The 18568-nt window shown below is 44.3% G+C and overlaps 1 protein-coding gene across 1 annotated transcript in view; it reads right to left on the bottom strand.

The window, feature by feature from the left end:
• espnlb (espin like b) overlaps nt 1-11920 on the bottom strand; it is a 12342-nt gene extending 422 nt beyond the window's left edge. Inside the window, exons 1-4 of the mRNA XM_076273226.1 lie at nt 11824-11920; nt 3733-3890; nt 2536-2706; nt 1-1456 (exon numbers count right to left, since the gene is read on the bottom strand). The exon at nt 1-1456 is cut by the window's left edge and continues 422 nt beyond it. Coding sequence (XP_076129341.1) covers nt 1-1456; nt 2536-2706; nt 3733-3890; nt 11824-11920 — 1882 coding nt within the window. The remainder of the gene's footprint in view (nt 1457-2535; nt 2707-3732; nt 3891-11823) is intronic.
• Nucleotides 11921-18568: the final 6648 nt, after the last annotated feature.

Genomic DNA, 18568 nt, shown 5'->3' with positions numbered 1-18568 from the left:
GGTCCAGCGTCAGGCGGCTGTAAGGGACAGCGCCCCCGTCTGCCTGGGAGAGGAACTGCTCCGGGGAGTAGGTGAGGCGCCGGGGCGGACTGGCACCAGAGCCCTGACGAACCAAATCCCTGCTGCTGCTGCCAGTCCTTTTCCAGGTGCTGATCATCTTGTGCACAAACATCATCTGCCTGCAGACCCTGTGCATGGCACCACTGCAGGGCAGAGTGTCTCCTACTTGGCTCAGTTGCTTGAAGTTGTGACTTGCCTTGGTGCAAGCTGGAAGACTCTGGTACACTGAATTGGTGCCGGCCTTAGGATCTGATGCTAAACTCTGATGCACCGAGTTGTAGCTTGTCTGTGTCTGTGGGGGTAAAGTCATGTGCTGTAAGTTGGGACCTAGTTGGGTGTCTACTGGGAGACAGTGGTGCGGTGAGATGTCTCTGAGGGGGTTGTCTGGGGCTGGACTGTGGCGCTGGAGCTCGATGCTGGTGGGATTGATTGCCCCCTGCAGGGCTGGAGAGTGGCCAGGCTCGTGAATGCCCAGCGTGAGCTTGGCCCTCAGGCTGATGGCATACGCTGACCTCTTCCAGTGGCTCAGGAACAGAACCACAATCCGTTCCTTCCTCAGGCTACCTGAGTCCATGATGGGAGAGCAGCGGTGCGAGATTGGGGTGCTGGAGTTCCTGCCTAGGTTGGGGTGGAGGGTCACATTTGGGCCAGGGTCGGAGGTGACTCTGGGGCCAGAGGTTGGGTTAACCCTGAGGTGAGGAGTGTTTGGAGCATGCTCAGTCTCAGCTCTATTTCCGTCTGACTCAGTTGGAACAGACAGAGGTAGTAGCTTGTCTGCTGCTGTGGTAACAGTGTTCAGTCGCAGTGCCTCTGGGTTGTGCAGCCTTCCAGTCAGTGGGTGCGCAAGCCCCGTCTGGCCCTCGAAGTTAGACCTGAGTAGACGCACAGACACCCCCGCCTGCTCGATCTCCGTCTGCACCCTCTCCCTCCTGCTTCTGCCCCCCACTGGTTGCCCCAGCGGGAGAAGAGGCAGGGAGGAGGGGGTCAGAGCCAGGGGTAGCCTGGCATTAGGGTCATCCCCCAGCCCCTCAGAGATGCTGTGCTCCGTAAGGATGCCGAGGAGGTGGTTCAGGCTCCTAACAATGCCGTAGATGCGGCTGTACCAGGCAGGTAACGAGAGGGTGCCCTCGTTGCCAGGCGACAGTTGTTGGGGCTGTGTGTTGACAGTGATGTTGATGACTGGGGCAGGCAGGATGGCCTGGAGCCTCTCAGCTAATCGTGTGAGCTCAGCCTCGTAGGCATGGAAACGATGCTCCTCCGAGGCGTTCTCAATTTGACGCTCCAGGAACATCAGGTCATCTTCAGTCAGCAGTTCCCCAAAGGGCCCTAAGAGGGCATCATGCACTTGGGAGAACCTCCAGCCTGGATCCTGCCCATGCAGAGACACACAGTCATACTACAGATATCAGTACCTCTAACACCATCTGACTCAGACCTGTGAATCCAGTCCAGATCTTACACTGGTACTCATGCAGATCAAATTAAATTCAAACTTACACATTCCTAAAGAATAGGGATATGAGTAGGGTAACATTAACGTTCGGCTCACACAATCCGTCTCCACCAGCACATGACTGAGGGCTTGCGCAGCACTTGAGGGTATACCGAGATTGACAGCTAAACAACTACTATAATCGCTACTGGCAAGCTGTGGGTGGCAAGCTTGCTAACATAAGTTAGCTGGTATACAACTCAGTCTTCCAGTTACACAGCCAGAACTATCTCGAGTGGACTCATTGTAGAACTGTTTTCAATGGCTAGGCTGATTAGCTCAATTTAGCAAGCCTTATGTCATAACACCACATACTTATAAGTTGCAGCTTACATTATTCTCACATAATGGTCATTCCCTAGAATGTCCGTACAAATAGTTTTGTGTGCTAGTTGGCTATGTTACGTTGACGATATGAAGTTAGCTAGTTAGCAAGCTAATGAAGCTAACATTGAATGTTACCCACCAGATTAATGTGTTGTCAACATTGGGAAATTGAGGGGGAATTAGACTGATAGCATACATTGTATAAGTAAGTATAAGTATACTCTTTTGATCCCGTGAGGGAAATTTGGTCTATGCATTTATCCTAATCCGCGAATTAGTGAAACACACTCAGCACACAGTGACTGAACACACAGTGAGCTGAAGCACACACTAATCCCGCCTGCTACAGCGGCGCTCAGGGAGCAGTGAGGGGTTAGGTGCCTTGCTCAAGGGCACTTCAGCCGTTCCTACTGGACGGGGTTCAAACCGGCAACCCTCCGGTTACAAGTCCGAAGCGCTAACCAGTAGGCCACGGCTGCCCCATCTGCATATCACCTGCCTGTATTCCACTGAGGTTTACCAAGATCTGCAGCTCTAAAATGGATCTAATACAAATACTGGCAAAGACCCAGCACAGCAAGTCTAAAGTCAGATGTGGCCGATACAGACTGGTGTATCATCCTGAACACCAGTGAGCGACAAAAGGTAATAAGTACCTTGTGCTGCTGGTGTTCCTCGCTGAGTCTGGCATGCAGCCTTCGCACCATCACCTGCCTCTTCCACTCTGGGATAGGTCTCCCCTCAGCATCGTGGGTCGGCACCAGGGTGTCCACATCCACCAGAACAGCACCCTCTGCAGGACACAACAGGAGCGCATTCTCTGCTTTCTGACAACATAAGGAACATGAGTAAAATGTGAAATTAGTCATGTCATAGTGTTGGTTGTGTTTTAACTGTGTAGCACAACAATAATGCATTAGTTTGTGTCGAGATAATGGGTAATGGGCTAGATAGGTTACAAAAAATGTTTTAGCTTAGAAACCGTGTAACATCGCTTAGAATACCATTAATAAATGTTAAAGGAACACGCCAACTTTTTAGGAAATTAGCATATTTGCAGTCTACCCCAGAGTTGTTTGATAAAAGGATACCCTTCTCTTCTCTGTGTGTGCAATAATCCAGTCCTACAATGTTAACCTACTGTAGCTTAGCACTGGTTACATCATCAGTTAGCCTATAGCTCCCTTTTAGCTACCTTCCCAAAAGGTAACCGTGCTCCTTCAAAAATGTGTCATGATTGAGTAATGGCAGTATCCAGTAAACGTGCAAAGGTGTCAGTAGCACTTGTCAGTAGCTCAGTTTCCATACAGCTCATTCATATTTAAAGCGCATTTGTATAATTTTGGCCAAAGAAATGCACATCTGTATGTGTTTCTGTCCACTCTGTGTTATGCAAATTAAAAATGGACATTCTCCTAATCAAGAGAAGACTTCTGACTTCTGGCCAGGGCAATGTTAATGTAAACACATAGAAAGAACTGCAACAAATGTGAATAAACTGTTTCCATCCATTTGAATCACATGGTCCTACCTACAGTATGTGAATCAATAGTTAATCCAACCCTTTCTTCTATGAGCATTAGAAGACTGTATGCAAATTTCAAGTTTTTCCAGTTACTATCGAATGGTCAAAATGCACATTAAAATGTTGAATGGAAACCCAGTTACTTTTAGTCAAGGCTTTAGAGACTGAAATCCAGGCCCATTGATTTCCAGGCAGGCCACTACACTCCAACGTCACAGTGTGTGTGGTGATTAAGTAGTGGATGTGTAATGTCACACTGTGTGTGGTGATTAAGTAGTGGATGTGTAATGTCACACTGTGTGTGGTGGTTGCGTGTACAGCTCCTTACTGTCTGTCCTGTGAAGACGGCTGTGATGCCAGCGTGTCTCAAGGACCTCAGAGCTCTGATGTGTGGTGGGACATTACTGTCCTCCTCTGATATGTGTGTCAGTGGCAGGGCATCACTGTCCTCATCTGGGGCCTTTGGCATGTTGAAGGATGTCGCCACTAGAAGGGGCAAGCATGGTAAGAAAGCAGTGTTATTACAACATCAGGGAGAGGAAGATCATCTGCACGTTATGATATCTTCACAGTAGTGCCGTTTCCATCACAGGAACTTGAACTTAGTTTTACGGGGCCGTGGCTTGATTGCATTTCCTGTAGACGAACTGCCCCATAATGCAACATTCCAAGAACATTCCAAGAACATCTATGGGGCTGAATCAAGTCCTTGCCTCAGAGTAGGTACTTCAGTGCGGCCCTGAAAAATTCCTGCAGTGATGCAAGTTGTAAACGAGGCATGAGTGGAAGATGACAAGTAAATTTTTTTCAATCTAGCAAGGCAGACATTAGTCACAACTAAATTGATTGATTGATTGATTTTATTTTGACCACTTAAATGTAAAATATGAAACAGTACTCTGTGTCATACATTAAAATACATAAATAGACAGGGATGACACAATAAAGCCCAAAGACTTATTTCCATTGTGGTCCTTTATTACAGGTAAGACTATTAGCTTGTTGAGTTGAAGTAGCCTACACTGAATTAACAAATATCTGCTAAAAAAATCAAGTAATTACAAATGAAACCTACATGCAACATTTAATTTGTAACAGCTATTCAAAGGTAGTTTATGTTTTCATCTGACTTAAGTGACTCCATTTGAAGGTATTTGCGTAAAATAGGGTAAGCTGATGCAAAAATGTTGATGCCAGCAGGGATATTTTTTGCCTCCCAGCAGGTTACTGTAACTGCACCTAAGCAAAATGATAATAAATTTTTTTTTGCATAGGTCAGAGCCATAGAAAGAGAGAGTTGTAAAATTCTTTGATGTCTCCGATCAACAGTTCCAAAAAAACTGTGCTGGGTCGCGTTTCCCTAAACGGGAGCGTGCCTACTGTTCCCACAGCCCTACAGTATGTTCCCGCAGCTCTATGTTTCCACAGCCCTAATGCTCCCACAGCTCTATGTTCCCAGACCCTAACCCTAAACCCAACCCAACCCTAACCTAGAAATGTGGTAACATAGGGCTGTGGGATCATTTGGCCCCCCCTCCCCAAAACCATAGTTGAGCAACCTTGTTGGTTGCAATGCAATTTCCCGTAGACCTCTGAAGTTCGCCTACAAAAAAGAACCAAACTGCCATCTTTGCCCATATAAGGAGATCTGGGTGTGAATTGAAGCTAACTACCTGGGCAGTTCCAGCGTTATGGATGTGACAATTGGACTCATATTGGTAAACAAAATGCCTTAGTGTGGGGGCAAAATTAGTATCAGTGAATTAATTTGCATAACTTTTAATGTAACCTCTGTCCTCCCATCCTAAGAATACAAGGCATTTTATCAGCGTTATGGATGTGACATGAAATGGACACACTTTTGTGAGAGATTACAGGTTTTCTACAAACTCTGTGAATTTTTAAGGAAACTGCCGAAACTATGATATATGTAGCATGAAGGAGACTTGAATGAACACAAAAAGTGTGTTTTTGAAACTATGCGTCATTTTCGTAATGCATTATGTGGGAAAAACTGGCGTTATGGATGTGACGGTTTCACGTTATGGATGTGACGTGTCTGAACCAGTCCTCGACAAACTACATAAAACACATAATTAAGTAGTGAATTTTGATATGAAACAATTGAAACAATTGAAATAGTATCATGAAAAACTAGCGATGAAATTATTGCTTCCTCAGTGCCCACTAAGATCCACAGGAAGAATCAGGACAACAAGTCATTTAAAATATTTTTTAAAAAAAGCATTTTTTTTTTTTACCGTCATCAATTTTGGTCAGTGATTCCCGGGTTACTGAAACACCAGGGAACATGAAACTTGGTGGCCACTCCACTAAATAACTAGCCCTACCTGAACCGTTGCACCCAAAATGACAAAATATTTATGGTATGTTAGTCTCAAGAGCCCACATCAACCTAACCCATACTCACTCATTTGTGATTTGCACACATAAAGTACATGCACGCGCACGTGCACACACGCACCTGCACACACACGCACATGCACACACACACACACACACACACACACACACACACGCACAATCGCACACATACAGACTGGCAAGCACACACACACACAAACACATTCAGACAGGCAAGCACACACACACACACACACATGCACAAACACCCACCCACATGAATGCAGACACATAAACACACACACACACAGGCACGCATACGCATGTGCACATGCAAACACACACACGCACACACACACACACACACACACATAAACACACAAACACAGGCACGCACATGCACACACACAGACACACACATGCACACACACAGACACACACACACACAGACACACACACTCACACACACTCTTATAAACAAAAGCAAACTCACATATGCACACACTCATTTACATGCACATGAGTTGCAGGAGACAAATTGACAAGCGTGATTTATTTTTGCGAAGAGAATATGCAGGACTGAGATGCGGTCATATTTTGTACCGCTATGCGGTACATCTAGTTTATTGCTGCCGTTACTCATGTTACTCTGTGGGTATTAGCTACAGAGGACCTGACACTTCAAATGCTGGCATATCGCGTCACATTTAAAATTAAACTGTGTTAAACAGATGTGAACGGCAGGCTGAACAGATCTGCAACAGAAGGAGGTTGCTATGTTAACTCCAGCTGCAAAGTCAGCCATCTTCACCAGCTAACACGATAATCCAGTTACTGTACAACAAGAGTATGAAAGTTACAGGAAGATAATCGCTCAGATTTTCATTATTAGGCCACTTGAAAATAGGCTATGGCTAGGCTAATCACTGGAGGTATTTTAATATTATGTTTGTTTTGCTAATGGTTAGGCAAGGCCTCCCTGTGGTTTTGATCAACCTAATAATCTTTGAAATGTCAATTGTAAACACTAAGGTGAAATGCGTTAAAACTGACATGCCACCAGAACAGACGTTTTATCGGCTTTGATGTATAATAAAGTCTCCGTCTTGTAAATTCACATTATGTAACATCCATAACGTCACATCCATAACGCACCATTAAAGGTTTTAAAAGTAAGAAAGGGGCACAATTTGGTCATAACACTTTACATTGATATAAATCAGCTTTGCACAGACACTTTGGACATTGTCGCATCAACACTGTATGTGTAGTATAAACTTTTCCTATAAAACGTTATGGATGTGACATGGCCATGGAACTTGCTGACTTAAAAACAAAAGCCTTACAAATGTAAGGAGTTGTGCTCTTAAAGGCAAGCTGAGCATAGACATTGCTCTACCATTCCCTTGTCGATATGGAATTTGTCAAATGACACAATTTGTTTGAACCTTGGGTCCATTTATCCACTTTTTAAATATGTATAATATTACCATGTGAAAAATGTTGTTTCTGTATGGTTGCACACCATATTTATGATGTAAAAAGAGTGTAATTCTCCACCAAATTCAATCAGATCAATTACAAACAATAAAATATAGACTTAAATGAAGATTTTAACAACAGTTTTATTTGCGTACGCACAACTTTTTTTTTCCATGGTAAGGATGACCTTTGCATGGAATTGCCCACCTATGGCATGTTGCATTGCGAGTTAGCTCTGGGGTAGCAAAAACGTTTGCATTTCAGACTTCTTCGTCCCCACGAGAGTTGCGATAAGGGACCGTTCGTTATTTATAAACGGGGTCACCGGAGGGATTTTGAGTGCTTCAATCAAAAGTTGCATGACCCTCCCCTGCCTGTAAGAAATTTTTCAACGACCCTCCATCAGTTTTTCCAATAATGACATGACCCTCCCCGACTAATCGTCGATACTTGCGCTATGGAGCGCTATGAAAACACATCGACTTATGCAATCGTTCTAAACTCACCCTCTGCTTTCTGATCTTACACATCACACTTCACCAAGATGGTGGCCATTTCTGTAGATTTACTCACTAACATTGTTGTGGAAACACAATAAGCATGGAAACTAAATGCACACTTCCTGCAACTGCATTAGCCTACTTGAAATAATTTACTCCTCTAGTAAGTATTCACATGAAATAAAACAATAAAACATTGAGACCATTCAACAAAGCACACTGGGTAATAACAAATTCAACACATGAACTTGTTGCTATGGACTCGTCTCTAGGCTTCCTCAGTCATTGTAAAGCTGCCGAAGCTGAATATTATCCAAAACTCAATTTCTCAGACGAGCGTCAATTTGGGAGCTTGCTACACTCCTTCCTTCTCAAATGACTTGAAAAGACCGTTTGCACAATTTCACAAATAATCACAGGGACCGAAAAATACCTAACAAGCCAACTTTTTCCGGGTTTAGGCCTATCATTTTAACTTTTCCCCGCTGTCTTGCCGTTTTAATATTTTCCCGTAGAATATCCCATATTACTGTAATACTCTCATAACATTAGTCCTGCATTCTGGCCTGTCTTGTCCTGTTGTTACCCCTTGCCCTTCCAGAGAAACAGATGTATTCAAATCATCGTTTTGCTTGTTTGAATGCGAACTCAGAGTGATGTTAACCTATAGGCCTATTTAAGTTAACGACGTGGTTGTTGTGAGAGCACGATTCATTGGCGCTTGCAGTGTTCGGCCGTAGGCTAGGTCTACGTGCGCACCTGCCAGGCTAAGAGCCAAAGAAATCCCCCTGTATATTCACTCCAAGTTGGCCTACCATAACTTACCAACTCTAGCCTACACTGTAGACCATAAACTGGCTATTTATATGACACATGTATTTGTATTCTGTATTCTGCTTTATGAAGCAGAATTACGCACTGCTACTTGGAACGTAACACATTTTTGTTGGCAGCAGAGAGAATGACAGCGATTAACAAATTGCACTTGTTGCTGGTTAGCAATAAATAGGGCCTACTATATTTTTTTTTGCAAACAACAAAAACAGAAAGGATGGAGACAGCAAAGCTAGAGATGGGCAGGAACAAGGTCAATTGGTAGAAATGCTTGTCAAAACGTTAGGAGCTGGATGTGTGGATGAATGAAGCACAAGTATGCTTTATAAGCATGCACACTGTTTAAAGTTAGGCTAGGCTACATGGTAAACTACAAGTAAACCAAAGTTAGCTTTTTTAGGGCTGGATAAAGTTGACCAAATGGATATAGGCTGTTAGGCGTGAATAAAGTAGCCTAGGCTACTTTGTTGCTCCAACCCTTCCAACGTTAATGGGGACGGATGTTGACATTTTCCGTATTTTGCGTGAGAAACCTGGGAAATCTCCCTTATTTTCATTGTTCAATATTGACAGAGCTATGGAACGAAAGAGAACGTTATATGGCGACAGAAATCAACAATCAAACAAGCCACTTTGATTTTTTGCTGTTTTCATTAATACAAAAGATGGGTGACCCCCCCCTCCTGGACAAAAAAAGTTAGGTGACCCTCCCCTCAACAAAGAATAAAAAGACATGACCCTCCCCTATTTTCCTCCGGTGACCCCGTTTATAAATAACGAACGGTCCCTAATTCAAAACCCCATGTTATTTTCCCATAGGAAAAATCGCAAGATAGGTCTCTGTAACTATGCTAACAGGTTAGCAACTATTTAAAAGGATAAAGTTGCACAGCCTTCCAGTTGTGGTAAGGTGCAGTCGTCAATAAGATTAAAAGAAAGTGATGTGAAGGATCACCACACACTGGTGGATTTTCTTTGCTGGTTTATTTTTTAGGTTAGCAACTATTGTTTTGGAAAACGCACCCCAGAATGGCTGTATCGCTGGAGGGTGGAATAGACCTCTCCAGAATATATCCCGCCTCCTAACTTCCGTATCCATCCAACTTCCGGGCGTGGATTGTCTATGGGAAATAACATGGCGTTTTGAAAGATCGTACCTGTCAAACTCTGTAGGTGACAAAGTAGAAAAAGCTGCTGGGCAGATTGGCCTACACACTTCTGCCATCTAGTTTCCACTGGATTTTTTGATTTTCGGTGCCGTTTAAGTAGTATAGTCTATAGTATACTACTTAAACGGCACCGACAATCAAAAAATCCAGTGGAAACTAGATGGCAGAAGTGTGTAGGCCAATCTGCCCACCAGCTTTTTCAACTTCGCTACCTACAGATGTTTTACCGGTATGATATTTCGAAACGGCATGTTATTTCTCATAGACAATCCACGCCCGGAAGTTGGATGGATACGGAAGTTACGGAGGCGGGACTTATTCTGGAGAGGTCAATGCATTTCTGATGCTGGAGGGTATGATCTAGTAACTCATTGGCTACTGACCAATTGATTGGCAGTTTTCAGTTCCAAAACTGTCATAACCCAGAAACTGGCATGGAAAAGCGTTGCCATCTTTTTCCATGGTCTCTTATGGGAGTGTCGCCACTCGGTTTTCTCTACCGCTCTTAGGTGTATCAGAGTGAGGAGAGTATGCTGCAGCTGCTATGCCATTTTAGGCTTGAAGGAATCAGAAGTGCATAATAACAGTTCCAATGAACATTAAGTGCTACATGATTGTAATCAGACAGTTGCTTGCAGGCAGTGTTTGGAATAACGCCGTTTAAAAGAACGGCGTTAGGTAACAAAGTTTTTTTTTTCACTAACGGGGTAATCTAACTAATTACTTTTCCCGTCGTTACAACGCCGTTAACGTTACTGGACGTTAAATGTGGTGCGTTACTATGCATTGATTGAATAAACCAGAGAATGTCTAATAAGGGGAGAACTGCCACTCTCGGAAAACTTCCGGTTTCTGAACTGGTTGCAGTTCCTTCTGTGGTTCCACATGAGGGCGCTCGTCCACGAGTGCAGAATGCATGGAGGTCTATGGAGCTGTACCCCTCAAAATCCACTTTTCTCGGGATATAATTTTTTTTCAAGTAATTTGAATATTGTATTCGAAAGGGGAGGCAAAGAAAATACACTTGGTGGAGTATTATATTTTTTAAAGTCACTTAATTGTTCTAAAAAGCCTTTCAAACGTGTCAATGATGGCACTCATTAGCACAATGCTAGCGTGTTATGGGCAACAACGACCCAAACTGTAAGAAATCAAAAGGACATAAGTAGTCGTTCAACTTTTGACCTATAACCCATGTTGAAGTTATACAAACTACAATCAAATCTGAGATTTGTCAAGGACAATCAGGTGAAAGAGACAAATTTAGCCGTCTAGCTCCATTGACTCCCATTCATTCTGCACTCATGGCGATCGCCCCCAGTGGAAATCTGATGGAACTGCAACCAAAATTCGGTACAATGGGACTTAATACGGAGTGGCCAGGCTCTCCGTAGACGGGCTCTGGAATAAACTGTGTAATCCTAACGCACCCTGGCTCACAGCTATTGAGGAGGTGGGTTAATAACGACGTAAGCGATTATGATTGGCTAAGGCAGAGTCATGTTTCATGATAGCCAATCAGAGCCAGTGTTTCTACACACCGATACCTCCACCAGATGATAGCTAGCAAAGAAGGAGTCGGCGCAAAGTCCTCCAAGCAGCAAAAGCTAGATCTTTCTGCCTCACAACAAAAACCTATGACACAGGCTGAAGTCAACCATAGGTCTGTCGATGTGCAATATCTTGAATTTCCCCTTGGGGATCAATAAAGTATCTATCTATCTATCTATCTATCTAATAAATATTGAAAGTTATGTAGCCTACAAACACCTGTCTGTTCTATAACTGGCTGCTCAAAACTGCTCAAAAAAAACAAAATCTTTGACATATATATATAACTTATTTTTTGTAACATTAACGCAAATAGTTACTTTTCCTGGTAACGAGTTACTCTTATCATAGAGTAATTGAGTTACTAACTCAGTTACTTTTTGGAACAAGTAGTGAGTAACTATAACTAATTACTTTTATAAAGTAACGTTCCCAACACTGCTTGCAGGACGTGTGTTATTATGATGATGTGACAATGTCACAGTGAGGTTGTGATTGCATCATGGCAGGTGAACTTACCTGTTGAGGCCAGGTGCATGTGCTGCAGAGATGCTGCGGCCGTCCTAGCAGTGGCCGTGGTGATGGCTGAAGTTGAGATGGAGAGCGGTGCCAACATGGTGACATCTAAAGATGGTAAGGGAAGTGGCATAGTCATGGGAACGGATGCGGGAGGGGGTGGAGAACGTGGCTGTGGTGGCACCTCCTTCACTGGCTGCTGGGAAAAAAATAGAAGGAGGAGCTTGAAACTGCAAACCTGGAAGACAGGTGAGGGGTTCTCCTGTTGGGATCAATGGCTGGCCAGAACAGAGGGTCAGGATTACATACTGGGCTTGTCAACAGACTGGGCTTGTCAACCAGATAGCCGTATATGGCGGGCCAATGAATCTCTGGCCACTTGCTAACGTTGTCTACCCCTTCTGTTATCAGCTGAGGATCAGGCTAATTTATTAAAGGACAATTACGGCGCAAAATGAACCTAGGGGTTAATAACACATGTGTACCGAGTTCGACCGTTCACTGGGATTTGTTTTCATGCTAGTGGAATGTGACCAGTTTTATTACAAACCGCTAATTAGCGTTTAACGCTAGCCTTCGGGGCACACATACAGTCAAAAGTAATCGCTATTTCTATACCACTAACAAGGCTCAAAATAGCACCACACTTACACGGTAGCATAATGATGGTCTCTACATGTAAACCGAAGCATTGAGAACTTTGTAAGTGCACAGGCAGTTTATTAAAAAGAAACACATTACCGTTCACGACTGGTTCACATACAGGCAGGCGCCAAGTGGGAAAACAGAACTCTGGGATGTGAAGTGAATCTCGCGTGAAACATTGTTGCCAAAAGAAAGCACTCAGCGCATAAGAGAAGCACTGAACGCAAACAGGAGACATAAGAGATGGCAGGTTATTTGAACGAATTTGAAGACATCGAGGATGAACCCTTTCGGTTTGATGGATGTCCATATTTTGTCGAGCCGGAATATACCGACGAAGAGCAGCGGGAGCTCTGTGAAAGGGCTACAAGAGAGAGAGCTACCTGTAGTCAATGCCGCAACACAGCCTCGCACTTCTTGAAACTGGTGGTGTTCCTGCGGCAGGGGCGCAGGAGATATTTTGAAAGTGAGGGGGACCAAATTGTGAACACAAACCCATAGTGAGATCAGATTTCCAGATATCGGATCGCCACCTCTGGTCCACTTTCGACCATCATATTTAAAACTTGCCAGAATATTAAGATAATACCATTGATTGTTTTCAAAATATTTTTTGATAAAAATGGTCAAAACTGTGAGATAGCACAACGCCAGATCTGCCCTCAGACCAGCTTCTTGCTATGTGCAATTCTACTTTTAATTTAATTCTACTATTAATTTATTTATTAATGGGAGAATACTCTAAAAGCAACATGGGATGTTGATATTTTATAAAGCCATGAATGAATCATCATGCCTATGATCCAAACATAGACTACATGATCAAATAGCCTAGTTAGGCCTATACTTTGTCTGGTATAAACCAGAAGTGGGACCAAGTCACTGTTTGGCAAGTCACAAGTAAGTCCCAAGTCTTATCAGTCAAGTCCAAGTCAAGTCCCAAGTAAATACAGAGAAGGGCAAGTCGAGTCCAAGTCCAAGTCACATCAAGCCAAGTCGATTCCAAGTCCAAGTCCCAATCTTTTTCAAGTCCTGAACAAGTCATCAGGTACTCTTCACTTAATAATGCCATTATTAGACTATCGATCATAATTTTAACACATCAATCTAATCTACAGTATTTTTTTTATAAATACAGATTAAAATATGTTCAATGGTTCTGTCTTTAAAGCTTTTACGATATACGCATTGAGCATACCTGAGTAATCTGTACGAAACAGATAGCTATAAGACACTCAGCACAGCATCAAATATATATTGTTTTTCCAAATTGCAGCGTCCACTGTAAGGATGAGTAATAATTTGACTGATGCAGCCTCCCACACAAAAAGGATCACACACGAGGGAGAACTAAAAGGGAAACATGTTACAATAAAGACGCTAACATTACACACAAAACTAAGGAGAATAACGACATAAACCCCCCAAATGTTCGCTCTCGTATCCCAGGATCCCCTGCGCGGGAGAACGCGAACACTGTCTTTTTGCGCCGACGTTACACAGCTCCCCCAACAAGCCATTGCCGTCCTCGGCAATGCCCACGAGGTAGCCACATGCTAACGTCGGCGCGCGTCGCCCGCCACTCAGTTCAGTGCGACAGTACCGCCAACTCACGTGGGGTGCACGCCGCAGGAGCTCACTCAACGGGCGCCACGCTGCTAGCAATCCAGTACGGGCGTGCTAGCAGCCACGTGGCCGACCCGCTCGTCACCAGCTCCCTCTCAGCAGCCGCCCTCAGGCTGCACTTTCCGCGGCGTGACACCGCGGCACTCCTCCTCTCCAGACGGGGCCCTAGGTGGCCTTACAACCGTCGACACTGTACCAAGCACCGGGGTTCGAGGGGGGCCAGATGAAGCTGCGCCAACGCCACTCCGCTCCGTCGAGTCGCCGACCAGGACAGACAGGCACCGACTCCACAGCAACCGGACCGCGCTGAGCTCTCCCGCTGCAGCTACCGTCTTCGGCGTCCCTCCTCGTGTTGCCATCTCGCAGAGCCGTACTGCTCTGTTCCCGGCCCGTTCCACTCCTTCGCGGCCTCGGCGAAGGCACGACCCCCGAGATGGTCGTGTTATCGAACTCCACACACAAACTTTTTCAAAAGGCGCCGGCCAACAGGCCAACTAGAACGGGCGCCCACACAGCACGGTGCCTCTCACACGCACCCAAAAGTTTTTTTTTAAAAGTTCAGAGGGCATTTCCGTCAAACCTGCCCGACCGTCGTGAGTTCGCTGCCCTCAGCGGCTCCGCCAACCGTCCATCGTCTAGGAACCTCTTCCTCGCCGCACTCCCTCGGCTCTGCTCACGTGTCGCGGCTCGCCGTGGAGTCAGCGCCCAGGCCAGCGTCATCTTCTCCGCGACCACTTCATCTGGCCAGATCTCCTCCCATGGCAGCAGGCAGGTCTCGGCGATAGCTCTTCTCCTCCGGCGGCGGTAACGATAGAAGGCCTCAAGCTCTTCAGTAGCCCTTACAAGGGCTCTCTCTGGATCCTCTTGCGTGGGCCTCCACCCAGCGGTGAGGTCTCCCGCTCCCAGCTTCTCTCGCTGAGCGGAGGCCATGTTCGAAAGTCGCTTCTGACACCAATGTAACGATTTGATAGCGAACCACACAGTTGTCCAATCAAAAGGTTTATTCACTGGGAACGAGAGCCGGGACACAGATAGACACAGAACACAATGCAAACAGGGCAGGTCAAGCACGCACACACACTACACATACAGGGGAGGACGCAGCCTCCCACACAAAAAGGATCACACACGAGGGAGAACTAAAAGGGAAACATGTTACAATAAAGACGCTAACATTACACACAAAACTAAGGAGAATAACGACATAAACCCCCCAAATGTTCGCTCTCGTATCCCAGGATCCCCTGCGCGGGAGAACGCGAACACTGTCTTTTTGCGCCGACGTTACAGTATTCATTTCTTAAATACTACACATGTGATGCTGTTTAACTCGTTTGTAAATGGTGCACTGTCACTTTAAGTTCATTGTGTGCCACTATCCACACTGTCGTAATCATCTTTTTTACCAGCTCCATTCAAATATAGCTATGGCCAGAGCTAGTCCACAAACTCTAACATTGTGCCAATATTGTATTGTATAGCACAATATTAACAATGATAAGCATGATATTAAGTTGGCACAAACAGCTTTCATTCCTTTGGAAATAAAAGCATGTAATGACATGATTCTTGCTAGACATTTTCTGTTTGCAATTAAAAGTGAATTATGAGCCTGCAGCCAGTAGCCACCTAGCTGAGTGGAATGCGTTTCAATCGACATTTCATGTGCTTCATGTAAACGAATTATTGAAGACTTCAAGACTCACCAGTTCCATTACACAAAGGCAAAGACAACTCTTCATATTCTTGTCCATTTTCCAAATCACAGTGAGCGCAGCTTTTGTCAAAGTGCCCTGGCTCTCACAGTTTATAACAGTAGCCTAGTGAGAACCAGATGAATCCGCAATTTCCTCTAATCTCGTCTTTGTTTCCTTCATGATTTCCCTTTATACGTTTCTTATATTTAAAAGGAGATATCAATCATCATCAACAATGTCCCTTCCGTGCGCGCGCTGAAACGCATTCTCAAATATAGCCGGAAGCGGCAATGGCGGGCCCGAGCACCTGCGGGCCGCAACCCGTGACATGTCGGAATCCAACAAAGCACCGACGTGGTGCATTTGTGAAATTTACATATTTGATGCGTGTGCTATTTAGGGCCCGAGCACCGAAGGGCGCAAGGCCCTATTGTTTTTGTAAGGATTATTATTAGGGCCCGAGCACCGAAGGGCGCAAGGCCCTATTGTTTTTGTAAGGATTATTATTATTATTGATTGAGTATTATTGTTATTCTACTTTTTTGCTTTCCTGTTTTTGAGGTGGTTAACATGGTCGAAAACTCTTGAAATTTGGCACACACGTCTGGTGTCACACATCGCAGTTAGGTACAAGAGCTTGACCCCGGGCGTGGCCCAGGGACTCGCTAGCGCCCCCTTAGGTGACTGATCCCGTGGTTGGCAAATATTTTGAGGTGGTTAACATAATCGAAAAGTCTTGAAATTTGGCACACACATCAGGTGTCACACAAAGCAGCTAGGTAAAAAAGCTTGGCCCCGGGTATGGCCCAGAGACTCGCTAGCGCCCCCTTACGCCCCCTTAGATGACTGATCCCGTGGTGGGCATATACTTTCAGCTACACACACCACATTTCGTGGGTGTATGTAACTCCCAAAAACAAACAACTTTTGTATTAACATGCCATTAGCCACGCCCACAGGAAGTGAGGTAATTGAGATTTTGTGCGTTGTGGACATGATCAATTTTAACGTACTCCTCCTAGACGGTTGATCCGATTCATGTCAAAGTTGGTATACATGACGCCGAGATGTTCCTGATTATAAATTGTGAAGCTTTTTTTTGATATGTTGTAATTTGACGAAATGGCAACATTATTAATTTTAATACCCTTCCACATAAACAATAAATGTGTCATAATTCACCATGCATTGCTTGAAATGTTTTAAATTTCACAGGTCATTTAAGACCATGTTAATGATAATATTCACATGCCCATAATGCATGTTTGGCATAGCGCCACCAACTGGCAACAGAAAGAATGACAATTATACTGATGCCATATGATCAATTTGAACATACTCCTCCTAGACGGTTTGTCAGATTCATTTGAAATTTGGCAAATATTATGCCAAGATGTCGCTGATGTTAAATTGTGAAGGGATTTTTGATAAGTTATATATTTGATATGATTTTAATATCTCACCACATAAACAGGAAATGTGTCATAAATCACAGTGCATTGAATGAATGGTCTGAAACTTCTCAGGTTACTAGATATCATGATTATGATGATATCCAGACACCCAATGGGCCTGCCTGGCATAGCGCCACCACCTGGCCAAGCAGGAAATGTGCCAGAAATGGACAATGCCTTAAGTGATTGATCTGAAACTTTATAAAATATTGGATATCATTATTGTGATGTTATTCAAATGCGTAATTCACAGACCTAGCATAGCGCCACCATCTGGCCAAGCAGGAAATGTGCCAGAAATGCTCTATGCTTTGAATAAATGGTCTGAAACTTCTCAGGTTAATAGATATAATGATTATGATGATATCCAGACACCCAATGGGCCTGCCTGGCATAGCGCCACCACCTGGTCAAGCAGGAAATGTGCCAGAAATGGGCAATGCCTTAAGTGATTGATCTGAAAGTTTACAAAAAAGTTGGATATCATTATTGTGATGATATTCACATGTCTAATTGAAATGCCTAATATAGCGCCACCATCTGGCCAAAAAGTGTATCAGAAATGTTCTTTGCTTAAAATGAATAATCTGAAATTTCTCAGGTTCATTTATATTATGATTATGATGACACACAATGGACCTGCCTTGCATTGCGCCCCCACCTGGGCAGGCAAGTAAATGTGCTAGAAAATAACATGCAAAAACAAATAGCACACACATCAAATATGTACATTTTACAAATGCACCACGTCGGTGCTTTGTTGGATTCTGACATGTCACGGGTTGCGGCCCGCAGGTGCTCGGGCCCGCCATTGCCGCTTGCGGCTATATTTAGGGCCCGAGCACCGAAGGGTGCAAGGCCCTATTGTTTTTGTAAGGATTAGTAAGGATTATTATTATTATTATTATTATTAGGGCCCGAGCACCGAAGGGCGCAAGGCCCTATTGTTTTTGTAAGGATTATTATTAGGGCCCGAGCACCGAAGGGCGCAAGGCCCTATTGTTTTTGTAAGGATTATTATTAGGGCCCGAGCACCGAAGGGCGCAAGGCCCTATTGTTTTTGTAAGGATTATTATTATTAGGGCCCGAGCACCGAAGGGCGCAAGGCCCTATTGTTTTTGTAAGGATTATTATTATTAAGGCCCGAGCACCGAAGGGCGCAAGGCCCTATTGTTTTTGTAAGGATTATTATTATTAGGGCCCGAGCACCGAAGGGCGCAAGGCCCTATTGTTTTTGTAAGGATTATTATTATTATTATTAGGGCCCGAGCACCGAAGGGCGCAAGGCCCTATTGTTTTTGTAAGGATTATTATTATTATTATTAT

The sequence above is a fragment of the Alosa pseudoharengus genome, unplaced genomic scaffold (genome assembly GCF_046254945.1).
Source record: "Alosa pseudoharengus isolate Yale_2024_CS ecotype anadromous, Long Island Sound unplaced genomic scaffold, YU_APseudo_1.1 YU_APseudo_1.1_scf_7, whole genome shotgun sequence".
Classification (NCBI taxonomy): Eukaryota; Metazoa; Chordata; class Actinopteri; order Clupeiformes; family Clupeidae; genus Alosa; species Alosa pseudoharengus.
This window is presented reverse-complemented; position numbering and strand designations above follow the sequence as displayed.